The 24952-nt window shown below is 38.9% G+C and overlaps 2 protein-coding genes across 4 annotated transcripts in view; one reads left to right on the top strand and one right to left on the bottom strand.

The window, feature by feature from the left end:
• Positions 1-265: 265 nt before the first annotated feature.
• LOC116287970 (cochlin) lies at positions 266-3408 on the top strand. Of its 3 annotated transcripts, none has more exons than XM_031694683.2 (4): positions 266-1152; positions 1590-1672; positions 2095-2454; positions 2586-3408. In XM_031694683.2, the coding sequence occupies exons 1-4, from the start codon at positions 1136-1138 to the stop codon at positions 2912-2914; spliced, it is 789 nt and encodes a 262-aa protein (XP_031550543.2). In that variant the 5' UTR covers positions 266-1135; the 3' UTR covers positions 2915-3408. The 3 variants fall into 3 exon arrangements, with proteins under 3 accessions (XP_031550543.2, XP_031550545.2, XP_088886564.1); XM_031694685.2 differs by having other exon boundaries at positions 267-1363; XM_089030438.1 differs by lacking the exon at positions 266-1152 and having other exon boundaries at positions 1478-1672.
• A 439-nt stretch (positions 3409-3847) lies between these two features.
• Positions 3848-24952, bottom strand: part of LOC116287937 (uncharacterized) — a 46312-nt gene continuing 25207 nt past the window's right edge. Inside the window, exons 24-57 of the mRNA XM_089030171.1 lie at positions 24590-24889; positions 24049-24351; positions 23295-23594; positions 22746-23027; positions 21674-21776; positions 21212-21420; positions 19568-19770; positions 19107-19245; positions 18761-18946; positions 18373-18560; positions 17892-18179; positions 17789-17822; positions 17141-17377; positions 16690-17024; positions 16453-16578; positions 16118-16269; positions 15917-16052; positions 15640-15713; positions 12509-12740; positions 12300-12447; positions 10366-11538; positions 9999-10277; positions 9325-9624; positions 8969-9077; positions 8660-8892; positions 8181-8519; positions 7302-7675; positions 6800-7087; positions 6454-6724; positions 5943-6277; positions 5740-5865; positions 5506-5657; positions 5266-5401; positions 3848-5072 (exon numbers count right to left, since the gene is read on the bottom strand). Coding sequence (XP_088886297.1) covers positions 4392-5072; positions 5266-5401; positions 5506-5657; positions 5740-5865; positions 5943-6277; positions 6454-6724; positions 6800-7087; positions 7302-7675; positions 8181-8519; positions 8660-8892; positions 8969-9077; positions 9325-9624; positions 9999-10277; positions 10366-11538; positions 12300-12447; positions 12509-12740; positions 15640-15713; positions 15917-16052; positions 16118-16269; positions 16453-16578; positions 16690-17024; positions 17141-17377; positions 17789-17822; positions 17892-18179; positions 18373-18560; positions 18761-18946; positions 19107-19245; positions 19568-19770; positions 21212-21420; positions 21674-21776; positions 22746-23027; positions 23295-23594; positions 24049-24351; positions 24590-24889 — 8771 coding nt within the window. The 3' untranslated portion in view covers positions 3848-4391. The remainder of the gene's footprint in view (positions 5073-5265; positions 5402-5505; positions 5658-5739; positions 5866-5942; positions 6278-6453; positions 6725-6799; positions 7088-7301; positions 7676-8180; positions 8520-8659; positions 8893-8968; positions 9078-9324; positions 9625-9998; positions 10278-10365; positions 11539-12299; positions 12448-12508; positions 12741-15639; positions 15714-15916; positions 16053-16117; positions 16270-16452; positions 16579-16689; positions 17025-17140; positions 17378-17788; positions 17823-17891; positions 18180-18372; positions 18561-18760; positions 18947-19106; positions 19246-19567; positions 19771-21211; positions 21421-21673; positions 21777-22745; positions 23028-23294; positions 23595-24048; positions 24352-24589; positions 24890-24952) is intronic.

Raw genomic sequence — 24952 nt, forward strand, 5'->3', positions numbered from 1 at the left:
ACTAATATATAAATATATTACTTTCTTAATGCTTTAGGAAGAGATTACTTTGATCAGAATGAAAAGAAATCGAAAAAAGAAAACAAAAGAAGGAACAATACTGAAATAAAAAAGAGCACCGTACGTGAGTGAATATTTCAGCTTAAGTGTGGACAAGTTTCCTGGTGCCAAAACACAACTTACTGATGTCATACAGAGTATTAAAATTCGCATCCTCGCAATATAACTTATTTTTATTGATGTAGAACATAGGTGCTCTAACTAGCCATCTAGATTATTATACGCGTGCTATATATCAGGTATACACGTATAGATGACGCTTATTATTATTTATTCGCATTATTATAGTCAGAAAGGAGATATAAGAGGTTAATTCTATGGAGAGTATCTCCTAAGATCGATTTGGAATTTAGAAGATGATTTTTGCGGAGAGAGGAAAACTGGAGAATCCCGAGAAAAAACCCCGAAACACAGGAGAAAACCAACAAAAATTAAACAGCAATACTCATATGTGAACATCGACACCTCATTGGTGAGGGTCGACGTACTACTAGCGCACACGTTTCTTGCTTCCCACAAGTCCCACTAGTGCTTCCGACGTTCAAGCCAGCGATGTTACTAATGATGAAGGGAATTAGTTGACATGATGAGTTGAATACACCAGCTACACGTTCATGACAATACTCGATGTTCACTGATAAACGAACAGGCACGTAGTCGAATGACTAGCATGATAGGTGCATTTAATAGCGCGTGTGGGTGCACTAACATTTTAAATTTTACTCAACAGACAACTTTAACAAAAGGAAAAACTTGAGTTTTTTGCTCGGAGGTTTCTACGGGTAACCGTTGATTTTATTTCAACCTCTCTAGTTATTTTATAGCTTTCCAATAAAATTAGGTAAAAAGTCCTTTTTAAAAATACACCATTGCAAGATAAATAGTTATTTTTACTGAGGTTAATTTCCGTCAAATTTAATGATTTAGTCACCTGCCGAGGAGTGTCATGACTGACCAATCAGCGTTCAGAATCACAAGCCGCTTTTTGTTTGTTGTCATTTATTTAACAGGAAGTCTACAAACTTTCCCTGATCTTATTTTTCTCATCGTAGTTTGTCTTATTAGTTATTAATGGATGGATAAGAAACTAAGGTACGTCAAATGGTCAACAATCCTATTTTTGCTAAGGGTTGATTTATATTTCACGATAAACAAATAATTCAATATGGGCAGATATTGTGAGTCATAATCCAGTGAAGAGAGAGAAAAAACTAAAAACTATCATCTATTTATTCGAAAGCTATAAAATCTAACCTTTTTGGGTGGTCTAAGTCAGAGCACGGCCAATTCACAGAGTGATAAGGTGATTTTTTACTGATTGTTTATAGATGCATGACTGTTGTAAAAAACATGATTTGGTTAAAATCAGAACAGTCCTAAAAACAATATTCAATTTGGTGAAAAACAAAGAAAGCATTCCATCACCAGTTTTGACCTTTTTGTGAAGTAAAACATATTGGGATATATGAGGTGGTTTCTATCAACGAAGATGATTTATTAATGATGATTCTTTTTTTTTATCCTTGTAGGTCAATAGAAATGTCTTGTACAGCTCAGGGAATATTAGTAACTGCTTTCTTGGTATTGTTTATGTTTTGTGGAGACGCATTTGGTAAGTAATTTCATGACCACACTAATTCCTTGCAGATCTAACAAGTCTAATATAGATTCAAGATATAACAACAATTACTAGGAGGTCTATATATAAGGGTGTTGCTCAACTCTAGTGCTTATGTATTGTGTACTTATTTCAACAAAGTTAGTCACCTGAAAAGCTTCAAAACTGAGGCCGACAAGGATTATGGGTAGATACATTTTGCATGTATCAACCGCTTGATACTCTGTTGGTGAAATTCTCCTCTGAGCATCCTCAAACTGCAGTTTGTATCAAAAAAGCTTTACCTGTCTGATATGAAAAGTTTATCATGATCCTCAGTGATCTCAGCTTTCTAGGTTTTTGGTGACTAACTTTATTGAAATAAGTATATCTCATGGTCGGCTAACTTGTTTTCTGAATATTTTTTTACGACTTAGCTTCATCAAAATGCAAACGTCAAATCGACCTAGGGTTTGTTATTGATCGTTCAGCTAGTATGGGAGAAAACAACTTCAAATACATCAAGAAATTTGTCCAAGATGTTATCAAACAGTTTGCTGTGTCGTCTGATGGAACGCGTGTGGGAGTCATACCCTTTTCTCATTACTACAAGGTATCCATCAAGTTTGACCAGTTTTCAGACTTGGGTGAACTCAGTAAGGCTGTTGATAACTTGCCATATGAAGGTGCTGGATCGTCCTTATCCTCTGCATTGAGGGTAACACAAGTGGAATTATTTAATCCTGAAAACGGGGCTAGAGCAAAAATAGGAACAAAAGATAAAACTGAGATAGATGGTAAGTAAATTAAGGTATTCAAATACCAGAATAAAACACTGTACAGGCTTTTGATTGGCCATTCACAAACGAGCCAAATCTTATTATATTTTCGTAGTGTGAGTACTGATACAACAATTTACGTTCGTTAGAAGTCCTTCAAGCCGTAGTGGTGGTGACGGATGGAGGTAGTAGTACTGGTATAGACTCTCTTCTACACTCAGCTGAAACACTCAAAGACTCTGGCAAACGAGTGTTTGTTGTTGGTCTTGGAAAACACGAATACATTAAAAACCTGAAGATGATGGCTAGTGAGCCAGAAGGAAATCACTGTTTTGTGGTGAAGAAAGGAGAAGAGTTGTCGAAAGTGACCGCAAAACTCACCAAGGCCATTTGTAACGACATCAAACCAGAAATGAAAGAATTTAGCGTTACAGAAAACAACCAGGTCTTAACATCTCAACAATACCAAACCAAATAGCTCGCCGTTTTCAATAAATTCTATACATATATACTGATTAATGAACTATTATAAGATATTGTTTTTAACGGCTTCCGTCTTCTTAAATTACGGACCTATATGTATTACTTTGAAGAATAAATAGTTGTAACAGTTTCAGGCCAGATTATGGCGCGCCCAGCTTTTTAACATAACTGCGTGCACTTGTCGAAGATGTTCAATACGCATATTCAGTCAACCTCGTTCCCAGGGCCCTCTCACGCAGAGGAGAGAAGACCCTGGCGTTGGCTGGTCAAATAAAGGTTTTGATTGGTTTACTTGATCCTAAATTTTGATTGGTTGTTGCTTTGTTATGATTTTTTTGGCGCACCATGGCACGCCTGAGCGAGAAATATAATGACAGATTTAAACAAGATGTAGGCAAGACTGGAAGTAATAATACGAAAACAGTAGCTACGGCCGGTGAAAATCTCAGAAAAGCTTGAAGAGATCCAAAATTCAAAGATGGAAAATTACCGTTTTTACAGCAAATTCCACACGACGAAGCACTGTTAAAAACTCAACCGGTTTATTCGAGTTGACAGCCACATTTAATTTATGCTCATTCAATGTGTCCGCATTCCTCCAGTTATTTCTTCAACGGTATTTTCAAAACACCCGAATATGCTGGGTGTCGGATTCGTCACGTGACCAGCCAACGCCAGGGTCTTCTCTACCTGCGTGAGAGGGCCCTGGGAACGAGGTTGATATTCAGTTTGAATAGTCGTGTTCGCGCGCTTTAAAGCCGGAAGATGCAGATGTAGTTCTCGAAGACAGCTATTGATATAGTCATTGAAATTGATATTTCTTAACGATTATAATGCTCTTTTCATACTGTAGCAGATTTTGGTAGCTTGCTGTAATGGTACACAGGAAGCCCAAGCACTTATAATTTCCAAAAACATACAAATTCAATGAATATGGGACTGAAATTTTATTCTTTGACAAGTCAAATAATTAGTTTACGTGATATAAAAGTACGAAGTTGCATCAGTGTATAGTTTTATGTACAGTGCTTCAGTATGTTAGTACTATGTTACGCTTTTTGTCAAACAGACTAGACTATTGAATAACTTATGTAAAACTACTGCTTGATATTGATTAAATTCATGAGTTTCTGATGTCACAATATCAGTAAGAACAAACATCAATGATTCGTTTTCACACTTAGCAGCCAAGCCTGTACACCAAACAAGGCGAGGTTACTAGTGTACGGTGTTTCAGTGAAAGCCAAACTCGAATATCGCAGTGAAGAAGCATAAGAAACTTGCTCATAAATGAAAAGATGAAAGGTTAGTTAAACTAATATTTCTTAATGTATTTTAAGTTCACATTTTAAAGCCTAAACCCAGAAAGTGCAAGAAAAGCCATAAACCTGTTCTCATGCTTGACTTCTTTGTAATACTGAGAGAGGTAGCTTGTCAGTGTTATATATTGTAGTTTTTCTTCAACACTCGTCTCAATAGCCGTTTAAGTTTAAGGAACTTGATAAAGGAGAAACATATGGGTCAGACTCTTCTGAATCTGCTCTTCGTAGAACTGCTTGTGAATTAGCCAAAGGTTCATCGTCAGCCTTTTGATGTGTTTCTGGCGTGATATCTTGTATGAACTCGTGTTCTGTCACACCTTCGTGCGCAGTATTTTCCAGCGTGACATCATCTTCAAGTGTCACACTTTTTTGCCTGTTATTTTCGGTCGAGATATCCTTTTGTGTGATATTTTCACGTGTTGCATTTTGTTGTGACACTCCGTTTTCGAGCGTGACTTCTAGACAAACATTTTCTAGGCCTTCTTTTTTAGGTGTGACATTCACCTGTGCTTTATCCTCGGGTGTGACATCTCTCTGTTTGAAATTTTCTGATGTATCAGTTGACGGTACGATGTGGTTTGGAGAGTTTTTCTGCTTTACTTCGCTTAAAGAATCAGATGCTATGCCATTATCAACAAGGTCAGACTTTCCGTTGCTTTTTGCGGACTCAAGAGAACTTTGTTCTGAAATTTCGTTTTGAGTTTTTTCGCTTTCTGGTGGATTTCCTGTGTTGTAAGACTGAGAGAGGGCTGGAGATGAATCCAATTCTTCCAGAGATGTATGTGTATCAAGATATTCGAGTAAAATTCTATAGCAGAATTCATACTGCGACTAGAAAAAAATGAAGGTGTTAGTGAATACGCTCGTGTCTGTCTGAACGTTCGTCTGTCTGTCCGTCCGTCTGTCCATATGTCTAGCTGCCTGTAAGTCTATCTGTCTGTCCGTCCGTCTGTCCATATGTCTAGCTGCCTGTAAGTCTGTCTGTCCGTCCATCTGTCTGTCTGTCTTTATTCCTGGTTCCTACCTTGGTTTGCACCATCGCTGGTCTTTGTTCTCTCAGTTGTTTGACAGTCTGAAAGACGTCTACAACTGCCTCAGCCTTGAGTCTTTCTATCAAAGAACTGACAGCACAGAACACGCCAGTACGACCAACACCAGCACTGAAACAACAAGACCAATATTAGTTTTATGTTTTAATAAATCTTGAAAGATTTAGTTTTCCAGCGTGGGTTTACAATCAAGCCCCATCCCATTCCCCAGTCACCTGCAATGTACTGTGATGACGTGATCGCCCGAGGCGTTCTGCCATTGCTGTATTTGTTCAATCATACTGAGAATGTTGATTCCCGAGTCGGTCAGGTCCTCTGATGTCCAGGCGGTGTAATGAAACTGGTGTACTATTTGACAACTATTGTCCTGCAACAGATAGATGATAATGATCAATAGCAGTACTGTCCTTCAGTAGATATATAAATAATCGAAGCTGTATATTGCTTACCATCGTGTTAGTGATGTTAAAAACCCTTGTTTCTAGGTATTCTTTCTTTTCTTCTTCTAGCAATGCTACTTGGAGTACTCCAAACGTGATTGGATGAGTTGTTGGCCAATAACGGTTCATTTTAAGCTGAAAATTGAAGTTAAATAATATTAAGCTAATATTAAGTCATTACTGATAATCCCAAAAGAATTTTCTTGATTCACCTTATCATTTTCCATTTCTTGTGCTAGAACCACGATAGTATAGCATTTTTGTTCCCAGATCATTCTCCAGAAGTCATCAAAAGTTTCAGGAAGTGGAGCTTGAGTGGCGATGAATGCTCTTTTTTTCATGTATGCGTCGATGTAGTTCGCGTTCACATAATCTGACCCATTCACCGCTGTTTGGACTACAAGGGGGACGCGGGTGTTGTCATACGGAAGAGTATTCGCGTAACGGTTTTTACTTTTATTAGCGGGGGTTGTTGCCGCTGTAATGGTGTAATGTGGGCGCACACCTCGTGACAGTCTTTGAAACTCTAAGGCCATCTTTGTTTCGCCTAAAATGAAATAAGAAACGCATTTGATTAACTAGCCTTATTAATTTCCGAAATCAAAAGAAAGACTGATAACAAGCTCGGATTGGATGCATTGGATTATGGGATTGAATTTGGCGATAATCTAGATATGGCGGAACTCCAAGAGGTTGTTACCAGTCTCTCGTTGAACTTCTAACCTGTTTCCTTAAAAGGCTCGATCATTTCTTGCACGTGTTTGCGTAGATTACTAGCATGTATTTCCGTGTCACCGCTGATAATCACATCAAGCAAAGCATCGTGGATAAAGATATACTGCTGTTCTGTCTGGACCATCAGGTTTCTCTGTTTCCTCAGCTGTGTTACGCAATTTAAGATATCAACGTTTTTTTCTTGAGCGATTTGTTGGAGCATTGTATCAATGACGATAAATGTTCCTGTACGACCAACCCCAGCACTACAATGTACAACCTGCAATATATATAGATAATAATTTTTTACTTCAATGAAGACTATTACTATATGAACTCAGTATGAGAGTCGTACCATTGGACCAGCATCTGGTGGATTCATTTTAGCTGTTTGACGAACAAATGCCAGTAGGAAAGTCGCACTTTTGGGTACTCCATGATCAGGCCAGCCGGTAAAATGAAACTGTTTTATCATTCTTGTTTCTTTCTGGCCCGTCATTGCAACACGAAACACACGTATCGTGTATGACGTCAGTTCGACAACGTCTTCCAGGGATACGTAAATTACTTCATATCTTGATTTCCCGGATGTTGGCCAGTATTGAGAACATTTGAGACGGCCACGTTCTCGTACGTTGGTAAGCTGTCACGATAAATATGAATGTATATCATAAAACAGCACAGGTGAAAATAAACACTAAACACAAGCCGAGAATATCGTATTCATTCAACATGAAAACTTGCTCATGTGATCATCATTATAACATATAACTCCCTGGGAATTGCTCCTCGTAGAAAAATAACTCTCGACACAAGCCTGGGCACATGGAGTACTTATAAAACATGTTTATACACACCATTACAATCACTCTGGTATTCTGCTCCCAGATCATACGCCAGAAATCACCACACGTTTCATCTAAGGGTCCTTGTGCTGCAATGTAAGTGTTCTCGTTGTTGTAACCAGTAATATAACTGGCATTGATGTAGTCTGATGCGGGTTCGTCATCATAAGGAATGAGCTTCACTCGATTATAATCATAAGCTACAATGTTGGAGTATCTATTCTTCCATTGGTTGGCAGGATCGATACTGTGGGTGGCTGGGATACTGTCATATTCAGGGATTCTCTCATACTCTGTCGAGAAGTGCATGTCTCCACTTTTATGCATCCGAGCCACGTGATGAGCGAAATTCTCGACTGGAATCGGTCCAGAAGGATGATAATGCTCTGGAACAAAAATAGCGTGAGATCTAACAATACTAGGAGCCTCAAGTTCACCTAGTTCTGGAACACTGTTTTTTTTATGTTTTTTATCAAGAAATTAAGGACCATACCTCCAGACCCTGTACTGAAGCGCAGTATGGCAGCGCGAAGCATTTACGGCTACGCCGGATTTACGCTATCCCTGGATTTACAGACTGGTCAGGAAGCTCAGCAGAAGCCTAAGGGAGAGGTTAGTCGGTCCCTAGACCGTAGATGATTAACCCCTTGCTATGACCAGCAGACCCGATATTTCGTTTGCGTCTCTGTGACTAAGTATCCAAGGTCACTCCTTTCCGTGTGGGATGCATTTTGAAAAGTCTTATCTCGCTATGTTAGACACTTTGACAAGAGATAATTTTAAACATCCATTAAAAAGGATAATAAAAGAAAAAAGAAAAAAATGGAATATGCTAGACTAGTTATCTTAATCCACACATGCGCATGAAGATTATCATTAGCCGTGACTCACCGTGTAGTCTCGCCATGTGAATGGATAATGAACGTGCCATCTTACCAAAGGCGTTCTTACCAGAATTGCCATCATCAATGTCAATCTCATGTGTTTTTTTCTTATTTATAATGTATACGGACATAACTACGATGAGGATGATCAGCACTAATAAAGAGACACACACGATCCACAGTATCGTGCTAAGATCAGAATCATCAACGACCTGTGATTGTGTAGTAGTCTTGGTAGCTGTGATCCACCCGAGTGACTCGTGGTAATTGTCTTTTGACATCATCCTTTGGAATGCTGTGTAATATGTCTCGGGAAGCAACGGCGCATTGTAATACTCTTCATGCTCTGAAAGAAATAATAGTACTTTTATTTATCATTTTCTTCAAGCGGATATTGAATGCCGAACCTTTGTATATCTAAGCTTGGCAATCTATTGATGAACATCGTATCTAACCATGTATTCAGTACAAGATATCCATACTCACCTTCACGAGGATTTCGCCTACTTCTGGCCTTTGTCGGAGTATAAGACATGCTTTCATCTCCCAGCACCAACCTTGTCGGTCCCCGTCCCATATCTTTAAGCAAGATAACTGCTGCAATATACAGTTCTGTTCTGTTCTTTGAATATGGACCAAGTTCTGATGGTTCAAGATGTGAAGGTTGTCTCGTTGGAAGTGTTTGATTCTTGAGCTGCTTTACAATTACTTGTATGTAACTAATGAATGAAGTATTATTAGTATTCATTGCATGTACATGGTATGCATGCGTATAAAATGGTTCATCTTTTTTACCTGACTCGTTTGCCATTTCCAAGGTATTCTATCTTGTGGATATGTATAGTAATGGTGTGGTCTGTTGTCTTCATTGCATTAGGCGGTGGGTAGGTAGGTACAAGTGATACTACAACAAGAAAACGAGAATATCTTCCTGCTCTAAACAAACAAAAACTAATGTTTAAAGGAACAACAAAGTAGTCCTTGATCATCATTGGCCATGTTTATATTTCCAATTAACAATAAACATTGCATTGGAAACTAATGCAAAACTAACTCCTAGATGCCAAATATTTCATGACGTATTCATCTTGTATAGATACATCAAGATGAATAGCAAAAGCATTCATTACTATAAATATACGTATACTTACACTCTACATTCAGCATTTTACTGGCGACTCCCAACACAACCTTTCCCGTACAAGCCAAGCACGTGTAGTTTCCTCCATTCTTGCGGCTGATGTTTGGAAAAAAAAGAACAGAGAAGCGTCTTGAACCTTTGGAATGCTGACTACTTCCTAATTCAACGCCATCTTCTTTGCCGTCTTTCTTCCACGTGAAAAATGGACGGGGATATGCGTCCACTGAGCAAGTAAGTTTGACGACGTCTCCCTCCCTGATAGACTGATTAGCGTCTGGCTTAGTAACCTTAACTTGCAAACCTGAAAAATCTTCAAAAAGAGATGACTTACTGTCAAGATGATCGCAGACATCCTTCCTCAATGTAATAATAATGATATATACTTATTTCAATAAAGTTAGTCACCAAAAACGTAGAAAGCTGAGATCACTGAGGATCATGGGAAACTTTTCGTATCAAACAAGTAAAGCTTTTTTAATACAAACTGCAGCTTGAGGATGCTCAGGAGAGGTGAGACTATAACTGGTAAAAGATGTGCAATTCCATCAACTGTTATCAAACGATTGAAACATGTAAAATGTATCCACCAATAATCCTTGTCGGCTTTTCAGGTGACTAATTTTATTGAAATAAGTATAGATAAAAACGAAATTGTTTAAACAGACATGGTAAAGTGTTACTTACATGAAATCTTGACCTTAGTTCCTGCTTCCACTCCTCGTCCAACACCATTCGAAGCATTACATTGATATGTTCCCTCATCTTCTCTTGTAGTTCCGAGTATTCTTATCGTTGACTTATCCCGACTAATGGCAATCCTACTCGTATTATGCAGTTTCATTTTTTCTTTTTTCCAAGTAATGACTGGTGTTGGGGTTCCTGTGGCTGTGCATGTCAACTTCAATGTTTCTCCTTCTTTGACAGTCTTATTATTTGGTGGAGGTGTTTTAAACTCTGGAGCCACTACATTCAAGAAACAAGAGGATATTAAAATAATAGCAAAGTAATTCATTTATTGAATAATCAAATACTAATTTTGTTAGTGACGTACCTTGTGGTTTAGTAGTCGGTTTAGTAGTGGTGCTTGGAATTGTGGTGGGAGGCTGGGTCGAAGTAGTAACGGTACTAGAATGGGTAACGCTTGTTACTATGGCAACACTGCTCGTAATATCAGTTGTCTTGGTAACTGATGGTCTGGAAATTGCTTCACTTACAGAATATGAAGTTGTGACACTTTTGTTTGGAGCCAAAGTTGAGGTAACTGGAATAGCTGTTGTAGATGTCGTTACCGTCACGCTTGGCACGTCTGTCACGTTTGCGTTAATGCTGACTGTAAATCTACTTGGAATTTCAGTGGCTCTTTGAAATGTAGTAACGAAAGTGCTTATAAAACTTGATGCTACGCTGAATGTGATGGCTTTCGAAGTCACGCTTTCAGTTGTCTTTGATGTTTCATTCGAAACGACAACTGTGACACTTTCACTTGCTGGTACGAACGTTTCACTTTGAGCTGTACTCTTGGTTGCACTTGTAACTATATGTGACATGACAGGTGTGACTCTTTTACTTTCTGGGGTAGACGTCACGTAATGGGTTGTTTTCGTGGCAGTAGGTGACACGACAGGTGTGACTCTTTTACTTTCTGGGGTAGACGTCACGTAATGGGTTGTTTTCGTGGCAGTATATGACACGACAGGTGTGACTCTTTTACTTTCTGGGGTAGACGTCACGTATTGGGTTGTTTTCGTGGCTGTACGTGACATGACAGGTGCAACGCTTTCACTTTCAGACGTTACGCTTAGTGGTGTCGTTGTTGACTTATCAGTTTTATTGCTTTCATTTACTGAGGAAGAAGTCACTACTTGCGTTGCTTTTGTTGCTTCAACACTTGACATTGCAGATGTAATGGTTTTATTTGCTGCAGCAGACGTCATCGCTTGAGTCAGTGTTGTGGGCGCTGATGGGTCAGCAGTGCTTGTCATGCGATATACCGTGGTATCCAACCCAGGAGTGCTAGTTGAGGTTTTAACAGAGAAATCTGATAGAGAAGACGATGTAGAGACCAGATCCATAGGTGAAGATGATGTCACTGTCATAGTGCTCGTAGAATATTGAACCGAGGAGGAAATTGATTTCCTTTTGTCTTCAGCAGCAGCGGCAGTGGTGGTCACTCCCACTTGACCGATGACTGAACTAGTAAACTGTGCATTAATTGTGTTGCTTACTGTAAGAAATATATATGATTTGTTAATACATTAATTACATAATCAGTGTGGTTTTAGTAATATTTATGGTGTCCTAGCAAGCCTACTAACCCACCTAACCTGGAGAATGGAATGAATCGGGTAACGAACTTATCAAACGCAATAACCTGGGGTTGGTGTTCATTAACAGATTCTAAGGTTGTATAAAGATAAAGTTATACAAACAGGTTGTTCACTCTTAAATATTTGCAAACAGAAGAAACGATGAAAGGTGAAGATGTTTCAAGTTTCGATTGAGGTATCGAAAGAGAAATGATTCGCTTCAGTTGTGAATCTTTTCTTCCATAGATATCTAAAACACTCCGTCAAAAAAAAAAAAAAATCTAGCCAAAAAAGCTAATTGAAAAAAATAAATTCATGTTGATGAACAAGTTTTTTTAGTTTTATTCATAGTTCTGTTGTTAAGAATGATCATGAGACTCATAATAGCTACATATGTATATCAAGTATGAGCATCAGTAGCTTCCAGATCACAAATATTGTATGTGTTGATATATCATGATACATGTAAATCAGCCCTATACTACTGTCATCAACGAATGTTATTCACAGGCATCGATTCCCGATTAACCTTTCTTACAATACCAGACCTCTGATCTTATGACATGTGAGCAGAATATGAATGTTTAAATCACCTAGTGGACGACAGTGGATCCTATTGATAGCGTGTACCAAATAAAGCAATAGCTGACAAGAGAAACATTATGTAAATATTACTTACCATTTGACTTGCTTGACTGTGAAACAACTATGGATAGAATCAACAACAAACACACCGTAATCTCCTTCATTTTCAACAGAACAGTTATCGTTTTCATGGCTGTCAAAAGAGGAATTTCTCCTTCAGCAGGGCCTTCCTCCCCAACTTGCTACTTCTGAATGAAAGTGAAATATGACGGTTTTGCACAACGCATCATAAGTGAAACTAACGCTTGTGTTGGGTGTCTTGACCAGTGATAGAGGCAGGAGAATGGATAAAGGAAACGCTTCAGCAAACGAGAGTAAGGTCAAATCATCTGTGTCTTTTTTAACAACGGAAGTGATGCGAAGCCAAGAAAGTTGGCGATTACTGCTGCTGGTGAGGAAACATGCCTGTGCTTGTAAACCAATAGGATTCAACTGTGGATTAAAAGACTGAGACATGCAAGACAACGATAGGCGACTAAACAAATAGATAGAGAACTGACTTATGCATTAATGTGTTGCTGATTCTAAAGTAGAACAACTCGTGAGAGTTCGAAAAAGAAACCTAATCAAAATAGTTGTTTTATTCACAAACAAAAAGCTGCTTTTTTTATTTTGAACCGGAAATGAACTCGCTTTGTTTTGGAAAGTGGAAGTTAGTTAACGTTTAGACTAATTAACCATTAATTCATAACTATTAATCCATAATGGATAAATAATGTGTTATTATGATATAGATGGTTAGTAATATTAGTAGTAGAATAGAATCTAGCTACTTATCTTTTTTTTTTTCAGTTACTAGAATTTTCGTGCATCCCGACGGAAGTGATGACTAAGCCAGACTTGGCTCCAAGCCAGAATCTGTACTGATATATTTACCAGGATGTTTGTTAAAGCAAGAGATCTTATGATTCGATATAGAATGTTAATTATAGGAATTCGGGCCCCCACCCCACCCCAATGTACTTTATTAGGATGATTTCTATCAAGTTCTAGATCGTTGTCATGTTTATGACCCGATGCTGCTGCTAAACAGTTAGTTCGAATCGAGAAGATTTGTGTCATATCCCAACATTATGTGACTTTAGTATAAATACACAGGTGATTATTGAAAATCTCGCGCGCTGATTGGTCGAGAAACTCAGATTATCCGACACGATAAATAGTCACCTCCAGCGATAAGCAAAATCTTTGTTTTTTCTTTTTTTGAAAGAATCACCTGTGTATTTATACTAAAACAATTATTCACCTCAGGCTCAGTGAATATCGGGAATAATAACCTCAATTTCGTTTCGGTTATTAATAAACGATATTCATTTCGCCTTCAGCGAATAATTGGTAAATAATCTTTCCTGTGAAGTTCTGTCCCACGAGTCTGTGCGGGACGGATTAGGTACCAGTGTCCCTGTGAAGTTCTGTTCCACTAGTGTGTGCGGGACGGATTAGGTACCAGTGTCCCTGTGAAGTTCTGTTCCACGAGTCTGTGCGCGACGGATTAGGTACCAGTATCCCTGTAAAAATCTACCCACAAGTCTGTACGGGACGGATAAGGTGCCAGTGTCCCTGTGAAGTTCTACCCACAAGTCTGTGCAGGACCGGTTATGTACCAGTGTCCCTGTGAAGTTCTACCCACAAGTCTGTGCAGGACCGGTTATGTACCAGTGTCCCTGTGAAGTTCTACCCACAAGTCTGTGCAGGACCGGTTATGTACCAGTGTCCCTGTGAAGTTCTACCCACAAGTCTGTGCAGGACCGGTTATGTACCAGTGTCCCTGTGAAGTTCTATCCCACGAGTCTGTGTGGGACAAATAAGGTACCAGTGCCCCTGTGAAGTTCTGTCCCACGAGTCTGTGCGGGACGGATTTGGTACCATTGTCCCTGTGAAATTCTACCCACAAGTCTGTGCGGGACCGGTTAGGTACCAGTGTCGCAGTGAAGGTCTATCCACAAGTCTGTACGGGACCGGTTGGGTACCAGTGTCGCTGTGAAGGTCTATCCACAAGTCTGTACGGGACCGGTTGGGTACCAGTGTCGCTGTGAAGTTCTACCCACAAGTCTGTGCGGGACGGATTAGGTACCAGTGTCGCTGTGAAGGTCTATCCACAAGTCTGTGCGGGACCGGTTAGGTACCAGTGTCGCTGTGAAGTTCTACCCATAAGTCTGTGCGGGACGGATTAGGTACCAGTGTTGCTGTGAAGGTCTATCCACAAGTCTGTGCGGGACCGGTTAGGTACCAGTGTCGCTGTGAAGTTCTACCCACAAGTCTGTGCGGGACGGATTAGGTACCAGTGTCGCTGTGAAGGTCTATCCACAAGTCTGTGCGGGACCGGTTGGGTACCAGTGTCGCTGTGAAGTTCTACCCACAAGTCTGTGCGGGACGGATAAGGTACCAGTATCCCTGTAAAGTTGTACCCACAAGTCTGTGCGGGACGGATAAGGTGCCAGTGTCCCTGTGAAGTTCTGGCCCACGAGTCTGTGCGGGACGGATTTGGTACCATTGTCCCTGTGAAGTTCTACCCACAAGTCTGTGCGGGACCGGTTAGGTACCAGTGTTACTGCGAACAAGTCTGTGTGGGGCAAAATAGTTTGAGCTAAGAACGATTGAAAGACTACAAGACAAACAGTACGAAACATCATTATTTTATTGGTCTATTCCTTTCTCTGTTTATGTTTATTTCTAGAAAAAGCTTTTATCAAAAGATATAGAAAAGTGAAATATATATATATGTATATATAGCACTACAGACCTTTAGAGTCATAGCATTCTTACTGAACTATTGTACTTGACTATTGCGGCATCGCGATCATTTATCAAAAGTGTGATTTAAATTACATGATATATCTTTTACATTTGTAAGATATCCTCGTTATAAGCTTTTTTTTATCTAGTTTTACGTGCAATAATAGTATTATAAGTTTTGTTTTATTATTACTTAATGACCTCTGAATCTATCTACAATTCGTTTTTGTCCTAGTGTATATTTAGCAGATATTTAGCTGTTGTAATTGGTAAATTATATAAAACAATATCTTTACTATAGAAATTGGCTGTGTCAAAACTATACAAAATAGATTCTGCATATATTTCAGTTGGCATAACTTGTGGATATAGAGTATACAATCGTCTGTAGTCAGTCTAGACCTGGGATCTAGCCAACTAACTGAATCAATGTCTAGCTATAGGAGGTATCTCAAAGTATAAATCTGTGAGACTTTCTCCGCAACCCGGTACGAAAAGGATGACCAGGATGTAAAGCGAAAAAATTTGGAATGAGGGTGAAGTTATGAGTATTTGTTATCTTCTTTCGCTTCACTCGTTTTATAAAATGAAAAGTGAACGAATAGTGAAGGTGAAGAATACAAAGCCGCTTGAATGTTTAGTCAAAGTTATTGTAAGGATCGAATGAATCCAAATACTCTCCCAGTGTTTGATAGCAGAATTCGTATTGTTCCTGAAAATAATGAAATATGGATTAGATTTTAACAAATAGTAATATCTGTCTGTCTATCTGTCCGTCCGTCGGTATGTCTGTCTATCCGTATGTCTAGCTGCCTGTAAGTCTGTCTGTCTTCCCGTCCGTCTGTCCATATGTCTAGCTGCCTGTAAGTCTGTCTGTCCGTCCATCTGTCTGTCTTTATTCCTGGTTATCCCTACCTTGGTTTGTACCATCGCTGGTCTTTGTTCTCTCAGTTGTTTGACAGTCTGAAAGACGTCTACAACTGCCTCAGCCTTGAGCCTTTCTATCAGAGAACTGACAGCACAGAACACGCCAGTACGACCAACACCAGCACTGAAACAAACATGTCAGGTTACATCACGTGTCAAGAAAAGTCAGCAAACCACAGGGATACCAACCTGCAGTGAACCGTCACCAAGGTGTTTCCACATCTTTGTTGCCATCTTTGTACTTGTCCAATAAGATCAGTGAGTCCAGCACTTGAATCAGGAGAACCAACATCAGGCCATGCAGTAAAGTGGTACTGTCTGACGACTCTAGACGCACTTTCCTGAAGGTACAAACAAGTTGTCACATCTACTGGTGATATATTGGCATACTTTATCATTGCAGGCTCTACCTCTTTTACTCTCTTCCTCATTCCCCCTCCCCTTCACTCTTCCTTATTCCCCGCCTACCCCTCCCATCCCAAAGAGTGCAACGCCAGTCGGCTACCAATATACCACCTACTAACCCCTGTATTGGTGACTTTGAATTCTCTCATAATATAGTCCTCAAAGTTCTTTTCTTGTGTCATCTCGACTACGAGGTTTGCTATGGCTGTTGGAGCATTACCAGGCCAGTAGCGATGTACCTTAACCTATCAAAACAAAATGTTATACTTACTATCCCATCATGCTTTGATGGAGGGAGTTAGGTAAATTTAAAGGTATATCTTTTAACACTGAATATCATTGTATTTGCAAGGTACCTTTCCGCTCTCCATTTCTTGTGATAACATGACGATAGCATGACATTCTTGTTCCCAGATCATTCTCCAAAAATCTGGGATGGTGTCAGGAATAGGGGCCTGGGTAGCAATGAAAGCTCTTTTGGACATGTAACCGCCAATATAGTTGGCATTGATGTAATCCGAGCCATCAACCCCTGGTTGGATAGATAATTTGACACGTGTGTCATCATATGGTAACACATTGGCGTAACGGTTCTTGTGTTTGTTCACTGGTAGATTTGCTGCTTGGAACTTAGAAGGAGGCGCCTTGTTACGAGATAATCTCTGGAACTGAGCCTCCATCTCTGTTTGACCTACAACAAGCGATGAAAACCCTGATCAGTCTTATCCTATTTGTCATGCAAAAATCCCTTTGATAATACAGCAGAGCGTAGACTAGCCAGGACAATGAGCTGAACCTGTTTGTTACCTGTTTCAAGGTTTTGTTCCAAGAGGTTCTTTATCTCTTTCCTTAGATCACGTGCTTGTATCTCTGTGTTGCCGCATGCTATGGCTTCTACTAACGCATCGTGTATCAGAATATATTGGTCTTCTACTTGAACCATCAGGTTGCGTTGAGATCGCAGTAACATTACATAGTTGTATACGTCCACCGTGTTCTGTTGTTGGATTCTCTTCAGCTGTGCATCAATAACTAAGAACGTACCTAAATAAGACCACACAATGAAAGTCCCGTTACATCGCTGATCACCGTGTTAAATAAAACCACACAATGAAAGTCCCGTTACATCGCTGATCACCGTGTTAAATAAAACCACACAATGAAAGTCCTGTTACATCGCTGATCACCGTGTTAAATAAAACCACACAATGAAAGTCCTGTTACATCGCTGATCACCGTGTTAAATAAGACAACACAATGAAAGTCCCGTTACATCGCTGATCACCGTGTTAAATAAAACCACACAATGAAAGTCCTGTTACATCGCTGATCACCGTGTTGAATCCAAGAGTGACGCAACTCCGTGCATGGGGCAAATAAATATGACACGTACGACACCGAATAAACCAGTTCACTTAGAGGTATCTTGGAATGATGAATGTTTTATTAACTTACCTGTTCGGCCCACACCAGCACTACAATGAACAACCTACAACAAAAAAAGTTACAAGGTAAATATGAAAATCAAAGCAAATGGCTGGGATTTCAGAGCTCTTACCATTGGTCCAGCGTCAGGTGGATTAGCAGCACTTGCTCTGCGTACAAAGTTCAATACTGACGTGACGCTGCTAGGCACGCCATGGTCAGGCCAGGCTGTGTAGTGATACTGTGTAACCATACGTTCTTCGGGGGAATTCTGCATCTTGAGTGCAAACGATCTGATTGTGTAGTCACTCAGTTCTACTGTACTCATATTGATTACTTCAAGATTACCATAGAGTGAAGAGCCTGATGAAGGCCAATACTGATGACACTTGACTCGCCCTTTTTCTTCACAGTTCGTAACCTGCATCATGTTAATATGTTTTAGTAAAAGAAATCATGTAGTATACCATGCTTACCCACTTTCCGCGCCCAAACGGCTAATGTACTGTTTCTATCTGTATCGTTGAGTTTGCCACTGTACATAGTGTAAGCGTATGCGCACTTGTTATCTAACCTGTTGTCCCCGAAGCACAGGTAACCCAACATTGTCTTACCATTACTATCAGTCTAGATCCTCTTTCCCAGATCATTCTCCAGAAGTCATCACAAGTGTCAGGTAGTGGCCCTTGACTTGCTATATACTCCTTCTTCTTATTGAATCCATCCAGGTAGTTTGCATTGATGTACGAAGAGGATGGATCGCCATCTATTGTACTTAAAAGAACACGGGTGTGGTCGAAAGCTGTCAACAAAAACATAAAACAAACGTTAAAAACGAGATGTAAAACAAGGATGTTTTGGCAACCTTATTCTACCTTTCTTGAATATTAACCGTAAAAAAACCCCGACACCCATTACGGTCACGGTACGGACATCACTCCCATCCAATAAGAATGCTCAGTCTGTACAAATACTTCTAGGTTAGATATCAAGGTACTCTACCTGTTATGTTATTGTATCGGTTTTTAAACCTATTGTTTGGATCTATAGATGCATTTGACGTCACTGTATCAGGTGACTTGACAGTTGCGTACTCTTGAGAGAACAGTAGATCACTGTTGGCGTGTAATCGACGAACGTGCCTTTCAAACTCTGCTGCAGTATGTACTTCACCAGGCTCGTATTGCTCTAAACAGATAATCACATTCAATCAGTCATAATACATGACTAACAGAGAGAACATCTTTTGCCAGTGTGTCATCCTAATGGAAGACGCTAACGTATGGACAAAAAGAGGTTAATTTATAAAAAAGGGCCAAATGCAATTAGCATGCAGGGACAATCGTACCGTGAGCAGCGAAGTGATCTTTACGAGAGAGACGTTGTGCAATGCTACTTAATCGGCTGCGTGATCTGTGTTCTCTTAATCCAATGTCATCTCCCTGTTCCTCTGCTTTTCGTCTTTTTTTGAACCATATGAAAAGAAACTAAACAAACAAATGTTACCGATTAATTGGTGTGGTTACTAATATTCTTATTTATTGTTCATATAGAAGCTCGCATTACTAGCAATGCTACTCTCACTACCCTCTTTACATGAAGGTACAGTGATCAAACTGGAGGGATAATTCTTTTGCTTTGTATGATAAAGGCAACAACACACTCGTCTTTATTAAGACTTAGGGTCTCCTTATTTCATAGACTGTTTTTGAGATCGCGGTCAAACACCTTTTCTTCATCATTCCTGATATGGTGTTTGTACCCAAGCTAGACCACAATACATTATTCTTAAGCTAACTGTTTGCTTACCAAGATTAATGCTAATAAAATAATTGCCACAATAGAACCAACAATTGCTCCAATCGGTGGTCCTGGTTTTTCCGGAGTCGTTACAGCTGGTGTCCACGCGTAGGATTCTGTCGAACCATCTTCCGCGATTGATCGCTGAAAGAACGAGTACTTAGTCTCTGACTCGAGTTTCTTGTTATTGAATGATTCTGCGTCGGGTTCAACTAAAAAAATGAAAAGTTAAAATGGTAATGAGCTGAAACAAAGGCTGCAAACAAAATGGTGAGTCTGTGCATCTTATAGGCTGGCTCTCATGCCGTGGTTGTTTCAACTAATTGATAGATGACTCTGATACATATTTATATTTATATTCATTATTTTATATTATTCAGACTTTTAATAATTTATAATAATAATAATAATAATAATAATAATAATATAGTAATAATGGGGTGCTTTTATAGCGCATTTCACATGGTCTCAATGCGCTTTACATTAATGACCAGTTGATTAATGACTTTACGGGCTGCATATTAAGGCGCTATTAGCAGCCGTGCAGCTTACAATCATGAGTGATTTGTTAGTACATTAGTGTTATGCCTCCAAATTGGGATAGGCTGTTGAACCGGGAGACAATCCCCTACTCTTTCACGAATAATTCAACAGGTTCTTTTATGTTCCCCATTTACTGTAGGTTAGGAAGGGTTGGGAGACAGGGCCTACGGTTTAAAGTCCTTATCCGAGAAGACTTGAAAGTCTAACCATTTGCAGATATTATTACAAAGGCAGCACCTTCTCGTCAGTTATTTCAAGACCCTGAGTGTTGGTCCGGCCGAGGACCAATTTGATTGTAAATATACAAAAATATTTATAGATAACTTTAACACTTGTAAAGCGCTTTGGGACTTTAGGAAAAGGCGCTATATAAAATCATTATTATTATCATTATCATTATTATTATTTATATTATCAGCAGTAAACACGTTTGAATGCTAATTAGGTAAGCTAGACAGGACTAATAATACAATCACTTAAAACCAATTATAGAGGAGGAAAAAATATATGTATATAGCTTTATCGTAAAATGTCTTATTTCTAATAATAGTTTCTAAATGTTTCTCATATAGTGCTCTTTAAGATGGTACTCACTTAAAAAAAGAATAAAAATAAATAAATAATTAAAAAAAGTTCATAATAAGATTTACTAAACTTGAATTAACTGTAATGTTCTTAAGATGCAGTTTAAATACTTAGAATGTTTGAAATGTCCTTAAGATGTGATTAATTTAAATGTTCTTGCAATGTTCACTGTGCAGCTTAATACCGCTTTCTGCATTCTAAGTAATACATCTTTGTATGTTGCTCCAAAGATATTCTTCATCTCAGGCTCCATCTCTATAGACCATCCTCCAAGAGCGTCCAAAATGAGGTTCACTTGCAAGATCGTGTATCCTGGGTGTTGTTTTGTTTTGTTATTATTATTATTATTATTATTATTATTATTATTATTGGTTCTCATCACTGTAGTCGTTGTTGCTGGTTGACTTTCTTACACTTGTCATGTGACAAACACACCAAAACAGAGAGATATTATTAACATATTATTACTACTGTGTGTAACACTGGCAGGAGACAGTGTAAGAACAACATGATGTCTTATCTTACTTTTTCGTCTCTTTCTTCTCGTGTTCTTTTCACACTTGTTCGTGAACCCAGGTATAGGGTATTTCTTGCCGTCGCCTGCTGTGAAGTCCTTCATTTTTCCCACACCAATCTTGCCTGTTATGTACATATCCTCGTTGTCGTTGCTTATCAAATTAGTGTCAGGGTACTGGCTTTGACCATCCCCTTTATACGCGATGATAAAATAATAACTAAAAATACAAAAGAAGGCAATTATTATCATCAGAGTAATAAACATGAAGTGAACTTCAAGCAATATCATAAACATGTTTCTCTGGAATAACTACTCCGCTGAATAAATATTTAATAATAATCTCTACACAGTGGAGACTGTTCGAGTTCAATCAAGTAACATAGACAGTATAGTAGAGATACAAAAAAAAATGTACTGCAGGTTCTAGTCTAATAACATCAATATATCATCAATAATAAAAGTATTCATACCAGATTTTTTTCCCTTTGCTAGTGTAGGTAACGTCATGAACAGGAATGACAATCTGATTATTATCTTTATTTACCGAAGGGGTATTTAAAATCACTTTAGTATCTGTAGAAAGTAAAATTATAACAAGTATGAGTATCACAAAAAAAAAATGTATGACCCTGCTCACGCGGCAGCCATCTTGTCTGAAACAATTGATTATTCATACAATTCCCAAGCGATTAGATTTTACTTTCTGTAGTCTAAAACACTACCAAGTATCAACACTATCGGCGGGGATTCATAGTTGCCAAATAATAGAGTCCATAGGTAATATAACTAGATGTTCCAAAATGTTACACCCGGTCAATGTATTGTATAAAAACCAACAAGTACTTACCTCTTGCTATTGGTGTCGCAAATGTGAACCAAAGGGACGACAGTTTTATTGAACCATTTTCTCTTATTTTTAGGGAATGTATGAAAAGAGATATTGGTGTTTTTGACTAGCAGCCACTGTTCTTGCAACTTTGTTGTTCGGGCTACTAGCCACACAATATTGACCAGCTCACTCGTTTATTTCTGTCCTTACTTACTTATATGTCGGTTTTCACGATACTACACGAGTTCTTACAGTGACTTAACGCGACTCATTTGGCCGTGCAAATGAGATGGGACCATGGGACCATGGGACCATGTTGATACTTCACTAAGTCGAATAAACCTGAACTACCTGGCAATTTCATTTGACATATATTTGTATATTTTTGGTGATGCCCATCGATATAATAATCAATTCAAAGTTTCCTATAAAAGCTATTTTGTTTTTCCCGACAATTACGTTAAAAAAGAAACGCTTCTCGATGTTTTATCGAAAAAAAGAAATTTATGACCAACAAATCTTCGCATGGTGCAAAAGTATCACTCTTTAAAAAACTTGATCCATGTAGTCACTCGAAGATATGTTATTAGAATATATCATCGCTCGAATATATCGTATCAGTGGAAATAACGCTGATGTTTTATGAGCAGAACATTATAATCACTCCCCTCGTTCAAACCCTAGTAATAAATACAAAGACATCTGCCGCTTACCATTAACAGTTACTTCGACCTTGGAGCTAATACTGCTGCCCTTAATACCATTGTTGCCAGAACACGTGTAATTTCCACCGTTTTGTCTTTGTACTTTCTTCACAGTCAGTCTTGTCTTGTCTCCACTCAAATCACTAGTTATATTCAGGTTATTTCTCTTCCATTCAAAGTTAGGTTTTGGTTTCCCGCCTCCACTGCATTGCAAGACAAGTTTTTCACCGATGTTCACAATTCCTCTACTCAATGGCTCTATTATTACAAGTGTTGTGTTCTCTGCTGGATCTGCAATGAAACAGGTCAGTAAATTGTTCTTAGTTCGCTTACTTCTTTTCAATAGACATACCACACATACACATAGCACAAATGTCTACACATGGATACAAAACAGGTTACCAAGTCCTCTTTCTTGCGCAATAGACGCAAAAACTAAGCAAATAACTTTCACCTCCCCTCCCCTCTTTTCTGAAATCTTCGTCACCCAACCTATCACGAGTAGTAAGCGACTTGTAACCGATTCATTACTAGTTACTATTGATAACGACTACTTACAATTGACAGTCAATGCTGCAGCAGTTGAATTCTTTTCACCATAACTGTTTTTCACGTTACATCTGTAACTACCCTTATCTGTTCTCTTCAAGCCATTGATCGTCAGATTAACAACCGTCTTGTCGTGTGTAGTGGGTTGAGGACTGACGTTCATCCTACTCGTCTCTAGAGTCAATGGGTTGTCGTTTATAAGCCAGGTTACTATGGGAGCAGGTTTGCCTTCCACTTCACATGTAAATGTGACCGAATCTCCTTCATTCTTTTTCTCGGATCGTGGATTAACAAATATATCTACGCCAACTGAAAGAAAGTAAAGGCTATTTTTACCTCTATTATATCATCATGATCACTTCGCACATCCCTGGCTGATAGACATTTTTAATCGACATGAAACCAGGCTAACCATGTGCCGTATCAAGCATTGTAAAGAGAAAAGCACTCTCTTTGCGTCCAACTCTTTTGATTCAATTTTGTTTATACTTATGAATTCCCCGGCTTGCTTACGTCACAAAGTCAACCTCGATTTTATAGTGCCGATTCTCAATTGCTGTTCGTACTCCGCGGGGAAGGGTCTTTTCAATACATCATTGATGCTGTGATCAAGTTTATACAAGATCCGTGTTGATTCTACATTTTACTGACAGACCCTGAATTACATAAGTAGGCAGGTTGTCCCTACTGATAGGGCCACCTCTATTGTTTCTGAGTTGTTCATCCAGCATTGTATAAAAGTAGTTCTTACAGATAAACTTACATATCACCCTCAAGAAAGCAGAAACTGGTGAAGTTGCCGTCCCAATCTTGTTCTGTGCTCTGCATGTGTAGTTTCCCTGGTCAGATCTGTGTAAATCGGTTATTGTCAATGAAGCCGTGCCTTTCTCCACTGATGTTGTGCCACTTACATGATATTTCTTACCATCGGGAACTATATCTGTGTTATTAAACATCCATGTAACATTTGCTAATGGTTTGCCTTCTAAGGTACAGTTGAACGTCATGCTATGGTTCTCATGCTTGGTTTCATTCTGGGGTGAAATGCTGAATATTCTCGGTGGATCTGAAGAAAATCGATTACACAAATATTAATAAGAACTAAGAAATTTTCTGCATAACGACATTCGGTGAACGAAAAAAAGGCGCGGACTTTTTAAAGCATTTTAATTTAACAAAGACAATTCAAAGTGATACAGCTTGTTAATCACAGTTTTGATGAATCTGTTTTCGGCACAAACACTGGAATAATATTGAATATCATGAAATGAATAAATAGTAAAATAAGAAACACAATTACTTACAGTTGACTGTCAGCAATGCTCCAGATGAGGTATCATTACCGACATCATTCAAAGCCTGACAGGAATAGTTGCCCTCGTCAGTACGGTTCACATTAGTAATAGCAATCGTAGCAGTTGTATTACTGACTGAGGAGGGTGGAGATACAGATATTCTGTTGTCATTAGCGGCTATGACTGGGTGACCATCTCTCAACCAGGTTACATTAGATACTGGTTTGCCTTCCAAGTAACACGTAAGGGATACATTGCTTCTCTCAACTACTGTCTTACTTGTTGGAGGGACTAAAATCTTTGGAGGGTCTGAAAGAAAGCAATATTAAGATAACGTCAAGATTTAGGTACCCAGAACATAAAAATGCAAAT

The sequence above is a fragment of the Actinia tenebrosa genome, unplaced genomic scaffold (assembly GCF_029948245.1).
Source record: "Actinia tenebrosa isolate PJP-AT-01 unplaced genomic scaffold, QUT_ActTen_1.0 PGA_scaffold15__27_contigs__length_11533743, whole genome shotgun sequence".
In the NCBI taxonomy this organism is placed as follows: domain Eukaryota; kingdom Metazoa; phylum Cnidaria; class Anthozoa; order Actiniaria; family Actiniidae; genus Actinia; species Actinia tenebrosa.